This window comes from Acanthisitta chloris, unplaced genomic scaffold (assembly GCF_000695815.1).
Source record: "Acanthisitta chloris isolate BGI_N310 unplaced genomic scaffold, ASM69581v1 scaffold33432, whole genome shotgun sequence".
Lineage (NCBI taxonomy): Eukaryota > Metazoa > Chordata > Aves > Passeriformes > Acanthisittidae > Acanthisitta > Acanthisitta chloris.
The window spans coordinates 19,947-41,839 of record NW_008659332.1 but is presented as its reverse complement, the minus strand read 5'-3'; the positions used below and the strand labels follow the sequence as shown (position 1 = coordinate 41,839).

General features: G+C 38.0%; 1 protein-coding gene across 1 annotated transcript in view; it reads left to right on the top strand.

Annotated features, from left to right (window-relative positions):
* Positions 1 to 5,247: 5,247 nt before the first annotated feature.
* LOC103797164 (regulator of G-protein signaling 12-like) overlaps positions 5,248 to 21,893 on the top strand; it is a gene marked incomplete at its 3' end in the record, with an annotated part of 17,801 nt that continues 1,155 nt past the window's right edge. Inside the window, exon 1 of the mRNA XM_009069361.1 lies at positions 5,248 to 7,104. Within this exon, the coding sequence (XP_009067609.1) occupies positions 5,248 to 7,104 (1,857 nt within the window). The remainder of the gene's footprint in view (positions 7,105 to 21,893) is intronic.

Below are 21,893 nucleotides of genomic sequence, written 5' to 3'. Positions count from 1 at the left end.
GGGAGGGGAGGTTGCCCTCGACCCCCGTGGGTGTGTGTGGGATGAGGATGCTCTTTGCCCTGGCGTCTTTTAGCGCTGTTTTTTTTAAAAAAAAGTCTCCGCGGCCCCACCTCCCGTGCAGCGAAGCCCGAGGAACAGCTCTTGAGTTGCCCCCGGGGTCAGCCGTGCACCTCCTGCCGCCCCGAGCCTCCCTGTCCCTGCTGCTGTCCAGTCCCGATCCTCTCGGAAGGTGTTTTCCAGAGAAAAAAGCGATTTTTTTTAATGCTTCGCTACCAACAGAACCTTTTCACCTTCTTAACTAGCAACAAAGAAGTTAATCTGACTTGGAAACGCGTGGCTGTGTCTGTAATTGCTTTAGAAAACTTTGTCGCCCGAGTCTCGTCAGACAAAGCAGCGAATGTCCTATTTGTGTTCCTTACGCTTTGGTGTCGGGAGGGTTTTTATTAAACAGCTGCTTTGTAGCCTGCTGCTACTGATTCGAGTCAGTATTTTTTGAATGGTTACGCCAGGCACACCTCATTGTTTCTGGCCAAGCAGCTGCTGCTGATAGAGGAAACCTAATGGTTTGCTTTGCCGATTGTGAAAGGCTGATAAGATTATTTTGTTAAAATATCGTCCTGCCCAAGTTCTCAAACAACTGGTAGCTGCCTTCTGCAGGTTGTGCTGTTATATTTCTCGTGTAACTTGTCTATAAACGTACCACATTTGAATAGTGAGTAGAATTCAAATTTTGTAACTTCGTTTGAGCTTTGTAGTGACTTGGCATCACTTGTAAAAGTCAGTTCTGCCTTAACGAGTGGCACCCATGCTCAAGAGTCTTTTGCATTGCCTCAAGACCTGTGTGAGGGATGAGGAACAGTCTCTCTCCTCTATGCCCTTCCACTTTGCACACCTTATCCTCTTACATTCGCACTGTTTAAAAACAAAATAAAGCCAGACAGTAACCTGCTTTCTAAAAGAGAAAGGTACATTGACATTGATCCTATAGTGCCAAGTGTCAGCTTATTTCCGAGGGCTTTTTGAAAGGAACTGATGGTCAGTCGTGTGATCGAAACCCTCACATTGCTGCCCTCTGTAACTGCTAAGGTTGTAGTCTAACCTAGGCTACAACATGAGTATGCCTTCTGTTTCTGTTCTTTTTGTTGCTATGAGATAACAAGAGCAGAAGCAGGAAACAAACCGCCTCTCTCCCTTGAAAGTAAGCAAATAAGTGTTATTATCCTTGGAGTAGAGGGTTTGAAAATTACATGAAAAGCTGGCATGGGTATGTAAAAACATTACATACAGAAATGCAGTGTTTGTGGGATAAAGTACAATTCAACTGTAACTGGTATTTTTGGTGTTTTATACCCCACAAATAATGGATTCAAGTGGTAAACCAGAATGTATGCAGGCAGAAAATGCAAATGTTTCTGTTTTGCAGTTCTGTGACCAAGCTGATGTATATGGGCAAATCATGTTATTTCAACATGAACAACTCGTAATTTGTCTGTGTGTTTCTGCCTGAAATGTTCTGTGAAATATTTTGTACAGAGCTTTATATCAGTGCAAGTGAAACAATGTATTTGTTTCACTGGTTATACTACACATTTTGTAATTTATTACAGGAAAAGGATATCCAGACATGATTACTTTGAAACTGTGGAAGTTTGTGCCACCTTTGTGCCAAATCTCTTCAGCTCCAGGTTTCAAACCTGCAAAGAAATTAAAAGAAAACTTAGGCAGTTAGATAATCTGATAATTTAGTTCTGAACTAGTGTGTTAACAGTTTGTTACTTAGTGAATCTCTCTTGAAGTCTCTGCTTATGAGGAACACTAGTTCCATAATTTTTCCATTTACCTGTCATGACATTGTTGCAGAAAAATATATTTGAATGCTGAGGTTTCTTGCAGAAGAGACACATTTGTCCTTTGTCTTGAAGTTTCCTCGATAATTTAGTGAGCTGTTGTTTGTCATGGGTGTAATTGGCACAAAAAATGCACAATAATATTCAGGTACTGAGCGAGGGAAGAGGTGACTTTTCCACTGAGGTAACTCAGGGTTTTTTGTTTTGTTTGTTTTGTTTGTTTAGTTTGTTTTGTTCTTTTTGTTTGTGTATATACACATTAATAGCAAAACCCCCTTTAATGTCGACTTAGTTTCTAACTTTACACTCACAAAGGTACACACAAACATTTATAGCTGGAAGCCTTCACACCTCTGGAACATCATTGTTAGAAAAAAAAAGTGATATATTTGCTGCCTGTTGTTTTGTTTTTATAATTGTCAGGTTTTTGAATGGTGGTTATCAGTGGTCATTGTCTGAAATAAATGCTTGATGTATAAGGGGTATAGCTTAGGAAGGGTAATAGGTAAATTGACTTGTGAATAGACTTAAAAGGAAGCCTCTCTTAGTAAATGGGGAATTGTGAGGTAAGACAGCACTGGGGTTTTCTTCTTCCCAAGAGCAACCTGACTGTTTTCATTGTGTGTTTTTTATAGTGGCATTTAGGGTGTTTTTTTAATAGACTCGAAAGATAGCTGGAAAATTTGTTGTTGCTGGGTTTTTCTTCTTTTTTTCTTTTTTTTTAATCAGCCACTTCAACATTACAATATTGAATCTTATTGTTTTTTTAGTAACTACTGCTTTTTAGGATATATTTTTAAATGAGATTGTTTATAATCTCATACTCTCATAATTGTTTCCTTTCCTCTTCAAGCTACTTGCAAACTTTTAGGTGCCAGATACTCCAGGGCTTTGTGTTGACCAGCTCAGCAGCACAGTTTTGGAGGGTACCCAGGGGACACATTAGGCTATTCTCCAGACAGCAGAGAACAGAAATATTCACTATAAGGCAAATTAAAACATATATATATATATATATATTCATGCTTCTAGGTAGCAGCTTTTTATTTACTGTTGGGCACTTGCTAGTTTGTTTTTTTTTTGGCTGGAGAACTGTATTTTAAAATGTTTAATGGTTATTTTCAAAAAGCACCAGATCTGATTATAGAAAGCTGAATGCACAGTGATCTCTTGGGTCCCAAGTTTAGCCCCATCAGGAAAAGGTCAAAAAATATTTAAGGCATGAGACTAGATGCAGGTTGCTGGGGGTCTCTTACAGCCATGTAAGAGTTAAGTTTGGTTGAATGTTTGCAAATCATTTATGATTTCCATTCAAAGGTTAAGTGTGAAGTTTCATTACTTAGTAAAGCTAAGTTGTTTTGCTCTCAAATTACAGGAAAACTGCTGTTAATGAAGCTAGATAATTGCTATATTAAAACAATTTGCAAAAACCATACTATATTGAATAGTCACAGCTGCATCATAGAGACACAAAAACCTGATAGCCCTTTGTTCAAAAAAATACAAACTAAACCCCAAAAATAAAGCCAACTGGATGTCTGTTAGTATCATGAGGGCTGTCCTATTTTGGGTTTGGAAGGGCCTTAAGGGAATTACATCCAGTGGCTGAGTATTTAGCAAAATCGTCAAGAAACAGCAGTGTTTGTTAAAATTTGGTAACCAAAGAGCTTGGGTGTAGTTAAGTAGCTAAGACTTTCATCCTAAATCATACTTTAGTTTTGGTTCGGTTTTTAATTGGTGAAACTTTTGAAGTAATTGCCCTTGTGTTTGTGCTAACCCAAGCAGAAATGCTGTGAAAGGAGTGTGCCCTGGATCGAATCACATCCTGAGTGTGGGTTGTTATTTCTATAGCTGAGAGCAGTGTCAAAAGGATTTCTTGGTCATTTTTCTTCCATGCAAGTAGTGGGTGGGACACCACTGGTTTAGCACTAATGTTGCCTGCATATTGCCCAGATATGGAAGCTACTTGGTTTCGAGTATCATGTATGTTACAATGTGACTGAATGATGGATAAGCCTGTGGACCAACTCAGAGCAGGAATTATTTTCAGATTAGTTTTCACTTGCTCACATGGAGTTTTTTGCAATTCTATGTAGCTATAGTGCTGAGGTTGTTTATGTCAGTCATCCTCCAGACCTATGGAAGTGAGAGTTCATGTCATGTAACAAGGGGATAATTTCGAAAGTTGGACAAGTTGTCATTTCTGTTATTTGTGTTGAGACGTTTTTATGCATTTTTACGTGTGTAGTGGAGGAAAACTCTCTAAAACAGCAGAATTTACCCTGAGTTTATTTAGAACAAGACATCCAGACTTCAGTGTTAACACCAAAATGTAATGAAATCTACTATTTCTTGCTGTTCATATAAAGTTGCTTTATGTTAGCTGTAAAGTCATGACTAGGTTAATACTGGCAGCGTGTGGAGTTCCTTCTTTTTCGCTTTTTTGGGGTTTTGTTTATTTATTTTAAATTTTTAAGCTAAACTAAAACACATGGGCATTGGAATCACTGACTGAAATGCATTTTTATAGTGTTTGCTTTCTGACAAATTGGTTTTGAGTAGTTTAATTGGTTGATGTAACAGTAAATCTGATCTTGGATCCCTTTGGTCTGATACATGATTTGATTGCCCATTTGTTGTTGCATATGTAACTGAAATGTATATAAGAAAGTTGAAGTCTGAGATACCTATTTTAAGCTGCCTTTACAGGAAGTTAGGGGAGAGATACAGACCACTCTGGGGGTAATTAGTGTTTTAAATGTGTACATGTGGTACCTGTTTCTGTACCTGGAGTGTAAGGGGGTGAGGTGCAGCTGAGTAGAGAGGCACAAGCTCTCATTTTTTATGTTTCTGGGAAAGGATAGATGAGCTTCATCCCGAATTTTCACCAAGCTGTACAATGCAGTGGTGTTGCAATGGTGCAGTAAGCCAGAAGTTAACTGAATAGTAGATAATGTGGCAGAGTTGGGGAAGTCGTAACATGCTAGTATAAAAACCTGCTAGATGTAACATGCTAGTATAAAAACACTGTACATCAAAAGACTTGAATTCTGTTCTTTGCTTTGCCATTCAGTTACTTTGTAGTTTCAGAGCCACTTTATTTGCATTCGCTACTGCTTTCTCATCAGTAAAATTAAGACTCTGGTACCTGTTCTTTTTGAAGTGTTTTGAATGTTTTGTTAAATCTCTAGCAATGGTTTTTGCTAGAGTTCACTAGCAATATTTCTGGACAGTAAAGGGAATACTAGGCGCCAAAAAAACTTGAACTATGATTGAGAATTAAAATGTCTTTTTTTATTTCTTTCTTTAGAGCTTCATCAGATGATGGAGTGATACTCTTGAAACATGACAAAAAACTGGACTCAATAAAAGTTTTCCTGTTTCAGGAATAAAATCCAAGATGTATAGACCAGGGGAAACGGTGAAACGTCGACTCAACATGCACGCTCCTCCACGGATAAGGAGCGTGGAAGTGGCAAGAGGAAGAGCAGGGTATGGGTTTACCCTGTCTGGGCAAGCTCCTTGTGTTCTTAGTTGTGTGATGAAAGGAAGCCCTGCAGATTATGTTGGACTTAAAGCAGGAGATCAGATATTTGCCGTGAATGAAATCAATGTGAAAAAAGCCTCTCATGAAGATGTAGTAAAGCTTATAGGAAAATGTTCTGGAGTCCTGCACATGGTCATTGCTGAAGGGATTAGTCATATAGATTCATGTTCAAGTGATGAAGAAGTTGGTTTCTATGATGGGAAGGGGTGGCTGAAACCCAAACCTGACTCTAAAGCTCTGGGTATAAACAGGGCAGAGAAAGTCATTGAAGAAATGCAGTCTGGTGGCATTTTCAACATGATCTTTGAAAATCCTGCTCTTTGCCCTGGTAACTCGGACAATTCCGCACCAAAACAAAGATCGTTTTCAGCTTCTGCTGCTATTAAATTTGAAACTGGCAATGAAAGTGTAAGCAATCCAAACCTACTGTCAAAGGAAGAAATAGCCAAAGTTCTGAATGATGACTCAGTTTTTAGAATTGGACTGGAGAGCGCAGATGACTTTGGATTAGATGCAAGCATTTTAAACGTGGCCATGATTGTAGGTTACCTGGGCTCAATCGAACTGCCTTCAACAACCTCAAATTTGGAAAACGAGAGTTTGCAGGCTATTCGTGGCTGCATGAGACGTCTGCGTGCAGAGCAGAAAATCCATTCACTGGTGATGATGAAGATAATGCATGACTGTATTCAGCTCTGCAGTGACAAATCAGGTGTCGTGGCAGAATATCCTGCGGAGAAACTGGCATTCAGTGCCGTTTGCCCGGATGATAGAAGATTCTTTGGGCTAGTTACAATGCAGACAAATGATGATGCAAGCTTGGCTCAGGAAGATGAAGGGATTCTGAGGACATCTTGTCATGTTTTTATGGTGGATCCTGAATTATTTCATCATAAAATTCACCAGGGTATAGCAAGACGTTTTGGACTGGAATGTACAGCAGATCCAGATACAAACGGCTGTTTAGAGTTTCCAACATCATCTCTACCTGTGCTGCAGTTTGTTTCTGTCCTGTACAGGGATATGGGGGAATTGATTGAGGGGATGCGTGCGAGGGCTTTTCTTGATGGTGATGCAGATGCTCATCAGAACAATAGTACAAGCAGTAACAGTGATAGCGGAATTGGGAATTTTAACCAAGAAGAAAAGAATAATAGAGTTCTGGTGGTTGATTTAGGGACAAATCCAAGTAAACACATTCCCAACAGCATATGGGAAAATCCAGTAGGAAGGGGACAAAATCAGCCTGCTCCCCATTGGAATGGCTTCTGTCATGAACCAGAGGGAAACATTCCTTTAGAAGTAATTCAGAATGATAAGTCCCAAAATGTAAGCAAGCACTTAAGTCCTTCTGCTCGTATTGAAGTTCCCTTGGTTTCCTCCAGAAATTCAGTACCCCCATCAAAGAAAAATGCTGCAGGCATGGGCAATCAAAGGTGGTTGCCTGTGCATGTTTTGCAAGAATGGCAGCATGGAAACGCCAGCGACCAGGAGTCCTACACTGATTCTACAGATGGCTGGTCAAGTGTCAACTGTGGAACCCTTCCCCCACCAATGAATAAGATTCCAGCTGACAGATACAGAGTTGATGGCAACTTTGGTCAGCCACAGCTAAAATCTCACAAAAATGAATGGTCTAAGAAGATGTTTTGCATTCAGAACAAATTTGGCCCTCCGCACAGTATTAGGAAATCTAAAGAAGATAAAAAGGTAAGAATACGTTGATACTGGTTCCTAAAAATACCAAAAAACCTCCCCATCCAAACCCAACAGTTTATGGTACTTTTGCATTGCAATATTTGCATACTAAGATTTAAACATGTATTACATAATTTACAACATTTCAGATGAAGAAAATAATCTGGTTCGCTTTCGATTGCAGAGGCGTTGCATATTCCTGTTTAATTGAGTGCAGCTCTGGAATTGTACTTCTGCTGGAAGTGTTGCCTGTTAGGGCTTTCTCACATTTCTTCTTGTCTGTTCATTGTTTCGAAATGCTCCAGTGGCATTGCAATAAAAGGAGACATGACATTGTAGCAACTTCAGTTTCTTCTGACTTCCAGCAGCAAAAGAGTGGAAGAAGTTTGGGTCTTCAGCCTGGTTCCTTTCTGTGGAAAGCTGGCTTGCAAATGGTATTTTAGTGGTATCTATTTTTACAGGGACATAGTATAATAATTAGTCAACACCATGGGGTTATACACTTTAACTGAATAGGACAATTTTATTACAAAAATTCACTCCAGCAAACCTCTCAATAGAAGTAGCGTTAAACTGACATCAAGACGAGTCGTTAGTAGTGATTACAGTGTCCACTGTTAGGTCACAAATCTAACATTCTGCCAGTGAGTCTGCAATTCAAATTTTATTCCAAATTACGGCTTCTGCTGTCAGCCAAAGCAAGGAAACTTTAAAACAAAAAAAGGTGTGGGAGGTGTACATACTGTTCCCTTTGTGTCATACATGTTTTGCTGTTGAGGGAACTAATCTCATGGGAGTCTGTTGTTGATCACAGGGATTCTAGTAAAGTGAAGGTCACTGGTCTGACACTAAAATAATTAGTAGCAGAGTTGTATCTGAAACATTTGCTGGCTTCAGGTCACAACAGAACCTTATACTACAAATTAGTCTTCAAGAAGCTTTGTCATTCCATAAGCAGGTATTGCTTATATGATTGATTCAAATGCCCACCATGCTATCCAAAGCCATTTTGAAATAATGTGGGTTTTTTCAGCTGATTAAAAATATCCAACTGCTGCTCAAGTGGGTGACAGCAGAGATTCATTAGTTGTTTCACACTGTTACAAACAAAATCTTTGTGTTGGTGTGGAAATCAGTCAGACATTTTGGGGATTAGATTGCAGAACTTCAGAATATTTTTGTTTTGGTGTGGAAAGAGAAATTATTTTTTATTGCTTTTCCTGCACTGTGAAGCCAACAACATTAACACACTTTCTTTTGCATGCTTTTTGTGCTGAAAATGAAAAGAACCCCAAGCTAGTATATAGAACAGTTATACACTAGTGTATTGTTAAGGTGAATTGACTGCTGCAGGCAGCAATGTTTTCTAGACCCACAACAATGTATTCAATTTCAAGTGATCTTAAATACAAGGTGATTCACACTTTCAAAAAACAAATAGAAATTACCCAGACAGAAACAATAAATTTGTAAACATTGCCCACCTAAAGCAACCAAGAATCAATTCTATCTGCTCGCCTAAAGATTAAACACTTCATGATTCCTTTGCTGATGGACCAAGGAAAAGTTCTCTTTTTTGGCAGACCCTGGTGCAGATACATTATGGATATTGGTCCCAAGTACTCTTTGGGAACTGGACCAGCTGCCTTGGATGCTGCTGAAATTCCTTCAGGGTCTCTGCAGTAAGTTTGTGTCTCATTGTTGTCCATGATAGTTATATGGATTAGATTTTTTTTTCCCAGAGATTTAAAACTAAAAATATTAAATAATTCTGAAATATTTGAAACATTTATTTCATGGAAGTCAAGAATACACTAAGGAAAATCTCCTAGAAAATTTTATGCTTTAAGATGAAAGATGTTCTATATGTTTGTAAACAGTAATAGTATTTCACCTATTGTATCACTCAGATCAGCATAAACCAGAATATACATTTCAACACTAAGTATCTCGATCTTCCCTTTTAAGTTTTTTTACTAATAAAATAGGCATTCTGTTCTTTGATTAATAACAAGTTTATTTGCAAGACGTTTTCAGCATGTTCCTACATGCTTTTAGCATTTGGTCTCCTCATTCAAGCTACAGAACATCTTTTGCATTTTATTTTTGTTTTTCAGTATTATTCAAGTCTGTTGGAACTGATGAGAAAAGCTCATGAAGGTCTTGAAATCATTTGTGAGCAACAGTTGCAAGGATCTAGCTTTATTCGGAGTAATTCATAGAGATGAAGTTGTACAATGTTCTTATCTTAAATCTTTAATGAAAATAGTTAGGGGATGTCATTATTGATGAACCACTTACAATGATCTACCAGCAGTCATGGATAACTGGAGAAATTCCAGCTGACTGAAAAATTAGCAAATGTGACACCCCTCTATGAGAAGGGTTGGAAGGAGGATCTGGGGAACTACAGGCCTGTTAGCCTAAGCTCGGTTCTGGGTCTGCAACCTCAGTAAACTTGAAGATGACACTAAGTTGGGTGGGAGTGTTGATCTGCCTGAGGGTAGGAAAGCTCTACAGAGAGACCCCGACCAACTTGATCAGTGGGATGTGGACAACTGCATGAGGTTCAATAAGATAAAGTGCTGGTCCTGCGCTTGGGACACACCAACCCCATGCAGTGCTACTGGCTGGAGGAAGAGTGGCTTGAGTGTTGTTCTTCAGGAAGGGAGTGGGGAGTGCTGGCTGACAGCGGCTCAGTATGAGCCAACACTGTGCCCAGGTGACCAAGAGGGCCAATGGCATCTTGGCCTGTATCAAGCACAATGTGGCCAGCAGGACTGGGGCAGTGATCATCCCCCTGTACTTGGCATTGGTGAGGCCACACTTCGAGTACTGTGTTCAGTTTTGTGCCCTTCACTTTAAAAAGGACATTGAGGCACTTGAGCGAGTCCAGCAAAGGGCAACAAGGCTCATAAAAAATCTAGAACACATGTTGTATGAGGAACAGCTGAGGGTTTCTATGGGGTTTATCATTGAGAAGAGGTGGTTCAGGGGTGATCTCATTGCTCTCTACAACTATGTGAAAAGGGGTTATAGAGAGGTGAGGGATGGTCTGTTCTGCTATGCCTGCAGTGAAAGGACTAGAGGGAATGGTCATAAGCTGAGACAGGGGAGATTCAGGTTAGATGTTAAGAAAAATCCTTTCACTGTTAAGAGTGGTCAGGCTTTGGAGTAGGTTGCCCAGGGAGGTGGTGGAGTCACTATCCCTGGAAGTGTTTAAGAGGCATCTGGATCTGGCACTGGAGGATATGGTTTAGGGTTCAGGATTGGACTTGATGATCTTAGAGGTCTCCTCCAACCTTCATGGTTCTATGATTCTATGAACATATCTCCATACTTCTTTAGGAACTGCAGAAATAGGGAAAAGCTGGTTCTGCCTATCACAGCACTAGTTTACTCTAAGAGAATGATAATCAGAAATTTAGACTCTCTTTTTCCTTTGTGTGAAGAGAAGGGGTAAGACTGCCTATTCCAAACCACTAGGCAGGTAGGTTAGATCCTGCATTCTTGAAAACTCCACATCCTCAGCTTCCTGTGAACTTTTTAAATGGTAAGGACTGATTTTATGCAGCATGCTCGGACACATTCCAGTTATGGAATAAAGTATATGAAGTAGTCACATGGGATTGCATTCATATTTTTACAACCTAGTGGCTGAGTCTAATGCTTCATTTGGCAGAGCAGTCCTTAAAGTGCTTTTTAATTAAGGTGATTTTTTTGTCTTTTACATCAATACTGAAGGCAATATGTCTTCCAGTGGGAATGTTTGGAAGTCACTAGAGGGAGCAAAGGTTACCAAGGCTTGTTTTGTGTGGTGGACTCTGTACTTCCATACTACATACTGTCTTCCTTGGAGCTTTCATTACCCACTGGGGAAAGGACATGAGTTCTTGGATGCAGTTCTGATCTAGCAGAACTGCTGTGCAGTTAACAGTGATGATCACAGCTTGTAATTCCGGCAAATGTGCTGTACTGTACAATGCTAGCAGGGGGTAAGATGGGCATAAACTATTCCCAGATTTTATAGCTGCACTGATAAAACATTTGTGAGTCGTACAGCATGCAAGAGCAGATGTGAGAAAGTGTTAGTGAACATATCTATTTAAAACAGCCCTTTTTAAACTGGGCCTGGGAAGTGTCTCATATGGGTAGGAATAGGTATGACATTTCAGCAGGTTACAAGGGAGTAACATTTTCTGAGCTTTGTTTTCCCTTTAGTGATGATGTTTTCAGCTCATAAACCTGACTTGTGGTTAATTTTGTAATACTGATTAACCACTTTTAAAATATTAATTTTCTTTATGCTGCTATAAAACATTTGAAAGTTTAATGCAAGTTGAATACTTGGAACTAGTTAAAAATGCCTTCTTTGGTTGTTAGTGGATAGCATGACATTTTTTGTTTTGCTTTAAAATGTTGGAAGGATTCATCCCCAAATTGCTGAACTCATACTGTCACCATTGCTGTATATTTTATTTTAAAAAAATATTTAAACAGGTTGTTGTACATGGGAAGAGGAGAATTAGATCAGGGAGATTTTGGTTCTAGTCCACCTCTTCTGCCTGAGGTTTACTGGGAGGTATCTCTGGCCCTGTGCACCTCTAAAATGATTTCCTGTACTGAACCTCACATTTCCAGTGTTGTTTAGAAGTGTCATGTGAACAGATTTCTATTGAAGTATCTTAGGAGAAATATTTTTGGGTCTCCTTAACTTCTGTAGGTCTTAAACAAAAACAAGTAGTGGGAGGCCTGATGGTATTGCTGAACTTGACTGAAAGGGCAGATCATGGAGGGTAAGGTGCCTTTCATTCTGGGAGCAACTAATGAAGATTTCTGGAGACAAGAAACTTCTCAACTGCTATGAGACTGATGCTGGGTAGGGCCTGGTTGTGGTTTTAGTGGGAATGGAATAATTCCTGCTTTTTTGGTTTGTTATTCCATTTGCACTGTACTGTCTTTGCTGTCACATTGCTATTTCCACCTTCTTTAGCATCCCACTAAGTTCCAGTCACTTACCTACTCACTCTTTTACATGATTTTTGGGTGACGCAAATGAAAAGCACCATAAGCAATACGAAAACATCAGGGGATGTTAGGATTGGCAGGGGACTTGAGAAATTGCTGAACATGGAAGCATTCCTTTTCCTCTAGACTAAATTAATATAATGCGTTTGATTTTGTTCAACCCTCATTCTGTTTTCAGCTGGTGCCTGGCCAAAAATATGTCTACCCATTGCTGTTTTAAATTAAGTTTACTGGGAAAATACTGCTTTTTATCACTGGAAAGCTTCATAGCAGTCAGTTTAGTCTCTGAGTTCTCTCTCCACGGGGACAGAATCCTAGGCACTGACCTCTCACCATTCTCTTTTTTTGAAAATGAAAGTCTTTTAATAATGTGGCAGTGAGTATAATGTTGAAGATCACGAGGTTTTACAACCTTTGCCTAATAGCTAGCATTTGGGTGCTAGGTTTATACCAAGTGAATATGACAAATCTGTTAAAATGTTATTACGAAGCTTTTTTAAATTTTGGGCATTGATTTTTAGAAACCCTTTTCTGTTTCACATTTGTTGTAAGACTTCTATCTTGACCACATTATTGTTTGTGCTAATGAAACATGTGAATCTGTTACCAGATCCTACTTGTAGATCTTGGAGGAAGGCAAAATAGATAATCTCATTCTCTGAGACTCACTGGACAATAGTATTGCAAATATATATATATTTAAACCATAAAATCTATCAACTGCTTTGTAACCTTCACAACTTAAGCTACTGAGAATATTGTGAAACTGTAGAAGAGAGAAGACAGGTAAGCAGTACTGAGGGGTTCACTAATGCTACTTTTGTTGCTAATATATTTCCTGGGTAACTATTTTTGTTGCTCTGTTTTGATCAGAAGTTTAACTGTCACTACCTCAGAGTTGTCTTTGTTTCCAGAGGAGCTCTTGCTGAAAAAGATACACTGTTCAAGTTAAAAATGGAATAATTTTTTTAAAATGAAAATTTGTAATTTGCTTCAAATCCAGCAATAGCAGTTTTTTAAAGTTGGTAACTGGATAGTGAACTAATTGCAAAGCAGATCCTCTAAACGCAAAGACAATGTTGGCAAAGCTGTGTGGTTCCCATATTTGTTTTTTTGTCATATAATTACATGTTTTTTTCCCTTTCCTCCACAATTCTGTTTGCTCACTAGCTTAAATTGTTCCACCACAGCTGTTTATAAAGCAGAATTAATCACAGCTGGATTGCTATTCTTATGCAGTACAATTTAATGTTAACCTTTGGAATTATAGGCTTTGATCTGATTTGAGATGTGTGTATATACTTTAAAGAGAACTCAACTGAAATCCCAAACACCAGACTAGATTTGAGAATGTGCTAATGTGAGTTAATCTGTAAGGAGACATTTCTAGGAAATAGATCCTCTGATAAATTTTACTGTGAGAAAATGAAAAGCAATTAAGTGTTTAGTAATTTCATGTGGCCTTTTCATATGTATTGTAATCTCCTAAAATATTTAAAAAAATGGTCAGTTCTGGGATCTCTAAAGTGTATATAAAGCCAAAATAGTGCTGTGCGCTTTTCTCTGAGAAAGAAATTAGATAAAATCTGGACAATAAATCTCTGTAGAGCAGTGTTGGCTTTGTGAAATGTCCTCATTTCAGATTTATGTGCTAGAAAGAAAACAGCATGGAGAAAATTAATTAGCACAGAATGAACTGAAGTAATGAAAAATGGCTTAATTTTTACATTTTAAACATAGAAGCTTTGAGATAAGAGATTATATAAAGTTATTGTCTGTACAAAGGTAGTTCTGAATTCCTTGCAGTTGAGAAGATCTAGAGAAGATAAGGAGCTGTAAAATGCCAGTTCTTCACTGGAGGAGAAATTAACTAACAAAAATAAATATGGAGTTGCTACTTACCTCAAGATGTACTTTTGCATTCCTGGTATCACTTGACATATATTCTGCAGTTTAATAGCATGGAAAGAAAAAAACCACATAACTGTACTTTCCATATAGTTTCATTTCATACCTGCTAATATTTGTCATAAGAAATATTAACAATCTTACTCTCTATGTATTTTCTCATAGTAATTTTATTTTGTTTTAAACCTCAACCACCAATAACTTACTTTCCAAGCAGAGGTCAGTTTAGTTTTCTCCCATCCAAAATTTTTTTCATAATTATTATATAATTGGTTGCCCTGTTGTTATTTTTGAGATGGGTTGACCAGAGCTATAAGCAGTTTAAAAATGTGTGGGCAGGCAATGTATTCATAAACCTTGTTTTTTTGATTTCTTTTGCTTTTCTGGTGATTCCTCATTAGAATTTTGATTGTTACTGATTATTGGGCTATACTGATTTCATGTTTCCAGCTAATACCTACCTAAAGTTCAAGATGATTTGCAACCATTTGTTATGTCTGTACTTGTAATTTTCTCCACGTTTTCCCCTAGTGTACTAAGGTCTTTCTGTTCCTCTGCAATTTCCAACTAACAGGCTTCCAACTCGTATAAGATGCTATTATCTGGTTATACTGAGAAAATGATCTTACTCTTTAATTTGCATTAATAACATCAAGATATGTGTAGAGGTCTCCTTTTCTTTTTTTTTTTTCTTTTTTTTTTTTTTTTTTTTTTTGAGAAGGGATTAGGATAGTACTGAAATGTCAGTGTTTTATGCCTAATATCCCTAGTACAGGAGACAAGCAATAAATTTCATTTACTTGGATGTTCAGCATGACAGGAGAGTCTCTTTTCTGTCTTCTCGGCGTGCATAGAGAGCTTACATGAAATTTTACATCATTCTTGATTGTATTATGGACCAAACTGCCTTTCAAAATGTCACTGTAATGGGCTGAAGGCAGTGATATGTGTCATTATCATCTGATTAATAAAGAAGTATTCTTAAAATTGATCAAATCTATTGACCAGTAATGGTGAATAATAGCATTTCAGTTCTTTGTCATACTGTCCTCCCTTCCCCTCCTGCCTGCCCAAAACCCCAGACCATTACAGGAATTGCAGTAATTAAAGCCTGTGGAAAAGCTGGCAGTAAAGTCTGAATGATGCTAGGCCTTTTTTAATTAACCCTCTCTCATCTGATTTGGTTTTGTGAGGTGATGTGTGTCCATGACAATGGCAGCAATGCAGGACAACCTTGAAGGGTTTTGTCCTCAGCAGATGGAGCCCTCTATCAGCACGCCCACCTGTACCCCAGGACTTACTGCTTCTGTTCCTGTTATGGTTTGGGGCACTGGACCACAGACAGTTCTTTTCCCAGTTCCCTCCCAGATTCCTTTATCTTACTCAGGATACAAGTGGCCCTAACCCAGCATATCCCATATTTCAATCCGTCCTGTTCTCACACCCCACAGACACTCATTTTACAAGTCCTGCAAGTTTCACTGTCAGTTTTGGGTAGAGGAGCACTTGACACTGGCTGATGGGATGAGGAGCAAAGGGGGATCATGGCCTGCAGTCTGGTCTGCTCTGCACTGCTGGAGTGGGACAATTCCTCAGCTAACAGGACCCATTGTCAGGAGAATGGACACTTAGGGATGGCAGTGGACAAGAGAGGAAGATAAAGCCACATGGTCCAGAGCAGGATTTGAGACTAATACTGATGACAGAATAATATTTGCATCAACTACTTTTTTTGTCTGTGATCCTTTCACTGTTTATTGAGATTTTGTGCATTGACTGTATTGGCATTACTGTGACATCTCTGTTTCCCATCCCTTTCCAGAAAAGTCTAAATTAGGAACTGTCTTTCTGAAGTCTTAATGCTGTGTTTTTTTATAAAGATGAACTGCAGATCCAGATCAGTGGACAGATCCTGATCCAGTCTGATACACAGATCTAGACTGACCTTCTGCTGCTTAACAACCAAGAGTAAATTTGGCAAATTTTGAATATCCACAGAAGTTCTGAATTATGCAATCAGTGTATCTGAGTTCCAAACTGTTACACACGTTACCATACAAAGTCATGGAGTCAAACCTAAAAACAATGAGAGTTTTTAAAAGCTTCAAGAGCTGGAATTGGGAGTCGGACAACTTAAATGTGATGTTTTTATAGTTAGTATGATTAAGCTCTGTGACACATAGAACGCACCAAATTCTATATTAGCTGAGCTTCTTAAATTGAAGCATTTTAAATGGTAGTTTTTCTTTTTCATTTTTTTCAATAGCATTTGTGAAGATAAGCACCCTCCTTTTGTTTGGTGCTTTTTAGAAGCAAGTTAGCAGAAATCAGTACTCAATTGACACTTCCTGTACAGATGCTAATAGATGTACAGAGTTTTTGTTAAAAGAATCTAACTCATTGGACTTTTTGATATAGGGAGATGCTTACCTAGGGAGTTGTCCCTGGAGTAGGATGGCCAGTTGCTGGTAGTGAAGTTTTCCTCTGTTGTGTGGTTTAGCTGCATTGTGTAAAACTCCCTGAAGTGTTGTTGTGGTGAACTTTTCTAATCCAGCTGGCAAGCAGTTCTATGTGAACATTCTAATGTGTGTGGCCCTTTTCCCTTAAACAGTCAAGACAGAGTATAGTATATTTGTTCCACCTGAACAGGAGGAGAAGCATTTTCTGTCCAAATCAGTACATACCAGTAATGACCTTTTTGTCTAAGAGCTCTTGGAACTTTGTTTGTGGCATTCAATTGCTTTCTTATGCTGTTTTTTCTTAAACTTTTAAAAAATTAAAACTATTTCACTCATGTGTCTGTAACTCCTGGGAGATTAACTTTTGTTGTGAAATGGTTTTGAAAGTATTTGAAGGCATACTTTTGTAAACATAGGTGATCATGCTTGTTAGTGTTTTTATTAACTTTTTAGATTAGCTTCCCTTCCTATCCTTTACCTTTCCTTCTTGCTGCTCATCCATAGAGTAGCCAAAATCTCTGTTGAATAAGATTTAGCCCCTTGGGTTTCCTCTCAAGATCACAAACTGTAATGTGTTTTCCATGAAAAGATTAAATTTGCTAGAAGCTGTAAAGCTGGCTTGAAGCCCCACAGCTTTTCTTTCTCCTTTTTCAAACTTTCTGAAATCCTGCTGCCAGCTCCCTGTATTTTCTTGTTGTCAGGGATGCCTGAACTCCTAACAAAAATTTCCCCCTTCCATAGTGCCTTGTACTCCAAGAGCTGCCAGTGTCCTCTCCTCACTACCCCCTTCCTGCACCTTCAGCTTTTAAACTGTTGTACCAGAGGAGAGGAATTTCATTGTTTTATTAGCACTATTCAGATATTTGGGTGAGAGCACAATATATGTTTAACTGTAGAGAGACACAAAGACTGTTTAGTAATAAAAATGGAAGTTTTGGTTTGTTGCTATGACAATTTGTTACAAAGTTCTAATACTCATTAAGTGCATTTGCTAGAATATGAAAGAGCATGGTACAGCTCATGTTATAGCTGGGAATTTCTTTAAGCTAATTGAAGGTGTTTTCTAAAGGTGTTTGGTTGCTTTGAGTTCTGAATAATTGATAAGGTTTCATGAACTTGCTTCTGTATACTCAGGCTCCAGGTTAGCGTATCATATTGACTCTCATAGTTTCATGTTCCATTTCTTTGGTAGTACCAGCTTATAAGAATTCCTGTCACGCTCAGGCCGGAGTTGGCAGTGAATATCATCAGTTGTGTTGGCATGGCTGTCTGTGGATCAGCCTTAGAAACAGGATTATTTCATTTTGTAAACTATTGTTAGTGGTGCTTGCTGCAATTCCTGACCTTGCATGAGTGGTAAGAGGTACATGCAAAGTCCTTACTGTAGCACAGCCACTGAAAATCTGAGATGGAACTACTGCCTACCTAGTTTATCAGTAAAAATTACTTTTAAGAGCCCATTCTTTTTCTTTCTATCTTTAAATAACTAGATTTGTGCAAGTCACCTTATATAGGATCATTTTTGTTCTTTGTCTGTCTGTTTGCAGTCTTAAATGAATCATGTGCTTCCTCACTCCCTCTGCCTTGCTCATACATGAAGTACAGCATTTTCCACTTTGTCATTTGTACTTTTCTTGTACACCTTTCTTGTTATCAGACAGAAGCTATTCTCATGTGGACACATTCACAAACTTCTGCTATATCACACTTCCTCTGGTGACTTGTTTTTAATGCTTTTCTTGCCAAGTAGATTAGGAGGTAGTTCATCCACAATGCCAAATAAGCAGGTTAAACATTAAATTATAAAAAGGCATTTAAAGGGAAAGGAAGGCTATGGTTTGGTCAGTGATTGATGGTGATTTCTGGGGACTTTATTTGCACTTGCCATTTCCTGTTACCATAAGGAAAAGGGGTGATCTAGTCATATATTTAAAAAAAACCAAAACACAGACCCCATTCTCTTATGATTATACATTTTCTCTTATGAGAAATATATATTTTCTCTGATGATTATACATTTAGTTGGTATTTCAGTCCTTAAGAATCTTTATGAGCCCTTATGAGAAATATATATTTTCTCTTATGATTATACATTTAGCTGGTATTTCTGTCCTTGTGAGCCCTTATGAGCAATATATATTTTCTCTTATGATTATGCATTTAGCTGGTATTTCAGTCCACGCTGGTTCATAACTTTTACTTTTTTTTTATGAGTAGAACAAAGAATGGATTTTTTTAGAGCATCAGTGCTTTAATTCTTTAATCCTTTGTTGTTTTTCCTCTCTGTCTGCCAAGTCATAACAGGATGAAGGCTTTTAGAGATATGTTCTTTTGTACTTTCACCGTGATAGGTAGTAGTAGCAGGATATCTGTATTGCTGTAGCACATGCTTTTCACCAGTCAAATTGTTTTCATAAATTTCTGTGCTTTTCTGTTGTCTTCTGGTCTCCTAAAATGAAGACACTTAGCAAAGTGTCAGGTGGACTTTAGTTTCTAATTCTGTTTTTAAAGTTTTCTTTTTTGAGATTTAGCAGTGCAGTGTTTCTGGAAGAGAATCTTTACGGTAGGATAATAAACAGTTCTAAGGCTTATAGACAATCTGTATTTAAAAAAAAGCCCCAACCTACAGCCTCATGTTGATGTAGCAGCTAACAGAGAATGAAACAGAATTTTTTTCATAGAATGTTTTGGGTTAGAAGGGACCTCAAAGATCACCTAGTTCCAACCCCCTGCCATGTGCACAGACACCTTCCACTGGACCAGATTGCTTAAGGCCCCATCCAACCTGGGCATGTTGTTGGTCATAGAGTGTACTGTTCTGGAATGGGTTTAGTTCATTTAGTGTTTTTTAATACCTGTTTATTAGTGTAATAAAGGCTTTTAGGAGTATGATAATTTCTTTATGGCTAACAGATTGCAAAACTGACATTAGTATCAGTCACTGCGCTAGCAATCTCTCTGTGCTCACGTACTGTGGATTTCTTCAGCTATGCTGATTAGTATATTCTAGTCCCAATGGCTGTTTTCTCTTCAAGTCATGGATGCTTTTATTTCCAGCTCTTCAGACTCCCACGAAAAACATTGGCCAAAATGGTGCTATTTGCTTAAGCTAGGGGATTCTTTGTTTATTTGTGTGCATGTGTGTATGCATGGCAATTTTTTAAACTGATCTGCAGAAGGCGATTTGCCTTCATAGTCTGAATGTCTGGAATAGAGTCAAGAAAAGATGAAAAGAGAGACTTACTAGGAAATTAAATACTTGTGAATTGCAGTCTCTTTTTCTTTTTTTTTTTTTTTAGAAATGTGTTCCTTAATTTCCTAGATTATTAATTTGATTCTTCAGAGCAAGGAAGAGATTTTTGTCAGTTGAAACCGTTTTCTTAATTGCAGTTGTTATCCACATGAGTTGGGGAAATGGTTAGCTCAGTGAATTTTTATATTTTGTAATAATTGCTTAAGCACTGTTTTATTCTCAGGGTCTCTTTTTTTTTTTTTTCCCCTGCTCTTATCTTTACTGTTCCACCCAGGGCTCAGTAATGAGTTTTGTATAAGATTGTCAAAAACCATAAATAAAACTTTGATTGGGTAATAATTTACTGCTCTCTTTTCTACCAGCACACAATTTGCAAGTGTTTTTGTCCACTCTCCCTCTTTCTCTTTGTTATGCTTCTGACCACAAATAGGTGAGCAGCATTTAGTTCCAAAATGGGGCATCTGGTGGTAATTAATCTTATTTAGAATTTGCTTCTCAGTGGAATCTAATGAGATTTGTCTTCAGGCAGTTTGTTCCTCTTCCTTCAATTTGTAATGTTACTGTTTCAAAAATTGAGTGCATATTCTCTAGGTGCCTGTCTTAATCTCCCAGAGTCATACACAGCAGTCTCTACTATTTAGACATATATTGGACAGTTTATATTCTTTTTTTTGGTCATGAAATAGAATGAAAATTGAAAATGTATTCATTATTTAAAATATATATGTTTTTTTTATAGTTTTTTTCCCCTTGTTTCACCAGTTTTCATTTATGAAAGATGAAGTTCTTTGAGGGATGCATCTAGTTTTGAGAAACACATGAAAGACCTTACTGTGTAACTATGTCATTGGTTTCAAAATATCAGTTGTACTCGCACTAATGATGTAATTAGTTTCACTAGCCTTAGAATTTTCTGAGTTGTTTGTAGTCTGAGAGTTTTTTGCTAATTCTCAGTTTAGAAAATTTAAAAATTGCAGAACTAGTGTGGTCATACTTGACTAGTGGTGAAACCTAGTACTTGTACACATAGATTAATGTTGTTTTAACAGAAACACATTCATACAGGAGGAACCATGTTCATATTTTGATGGGTTGTGTGGCAATAGTAATGGATACTGCTGAATTTAGTCAGTTAATATGAAGTTCCCTGTGACACAGATTGCTGTATTAGGTATAACTTTTCCATTTAGACAGGAAAGACTGGTGTGACTGTAAGGTATGAGGCAAGTGTGAACCACCTCAGCAGTACCTGCCTGGATGAACAGATGATTTTAAAAGTTGCTCAAAAAGACAGGAACTGTCCTCATTCCAGTGGGTGCTATCTGTGAACACTTACAGAGAGCAACTTTCCTCTCTTCACATTTAGCTGATCATTTTAGCAAAAGCCATCTGAGCTTGCTTATACTTAACTTTTAAATGTTCTATTAAAAACCTTAGAAGCTAATCTCCAGTTACCAGATTTTCAGTTTTCTTTGGCAGAACCTGCCCAATTTTATTCTTAGCCAATAAAAAACCCAACCCTTAGTAAGCTGAAAATTCGGGGGGGAGATTTCATATAAAAATGGATCACTTTTAATACTGAATGAAGAAGTTGGAGTCTCAAGCCTGTTGAAGAGACGAACTTTGCGACATACTTTGGATCCAGACATTGTGCTATGTCTTGACATTTCCTGTGAGCTTGCAAACAGAATCTGTTGCGAATACTGGTAATAGTCAGGGCCCTGTTACTATAGAATAGTGTTATCTCCATGGGCATTAGCAAATAGGCCAGCATCTTTTATTGGATACCTCTGATTACAGGGAGGCTGTGTAATACTTTTTCTGCTCTTCTCTGCTTTGTATGGTTGTTAGCATAAGCTTGAGGATGTGAAATTTGTGCTTGTTCTTTTGAAGAATGTGATGTATGGAGACTTTCCAACAAGTGATCAAAGGGATATCAAAATATTTCAGAATTGAGAGCACAGAGACTTGCCCAAAGGTAGAAACAAGCACAAACAGAAAATTTAATAAACATTACAAATCTGCCAAATAAGCAATGATAGAAGTACTAATAAATATATTTTAAGGCTTGTTGTAATGAAGAAAGATGCTGAAATGAAAGAGAAGAAAAATTACTCTGGATCAAAGGCTATTAGTTTCTGAAGCAAAAAAGC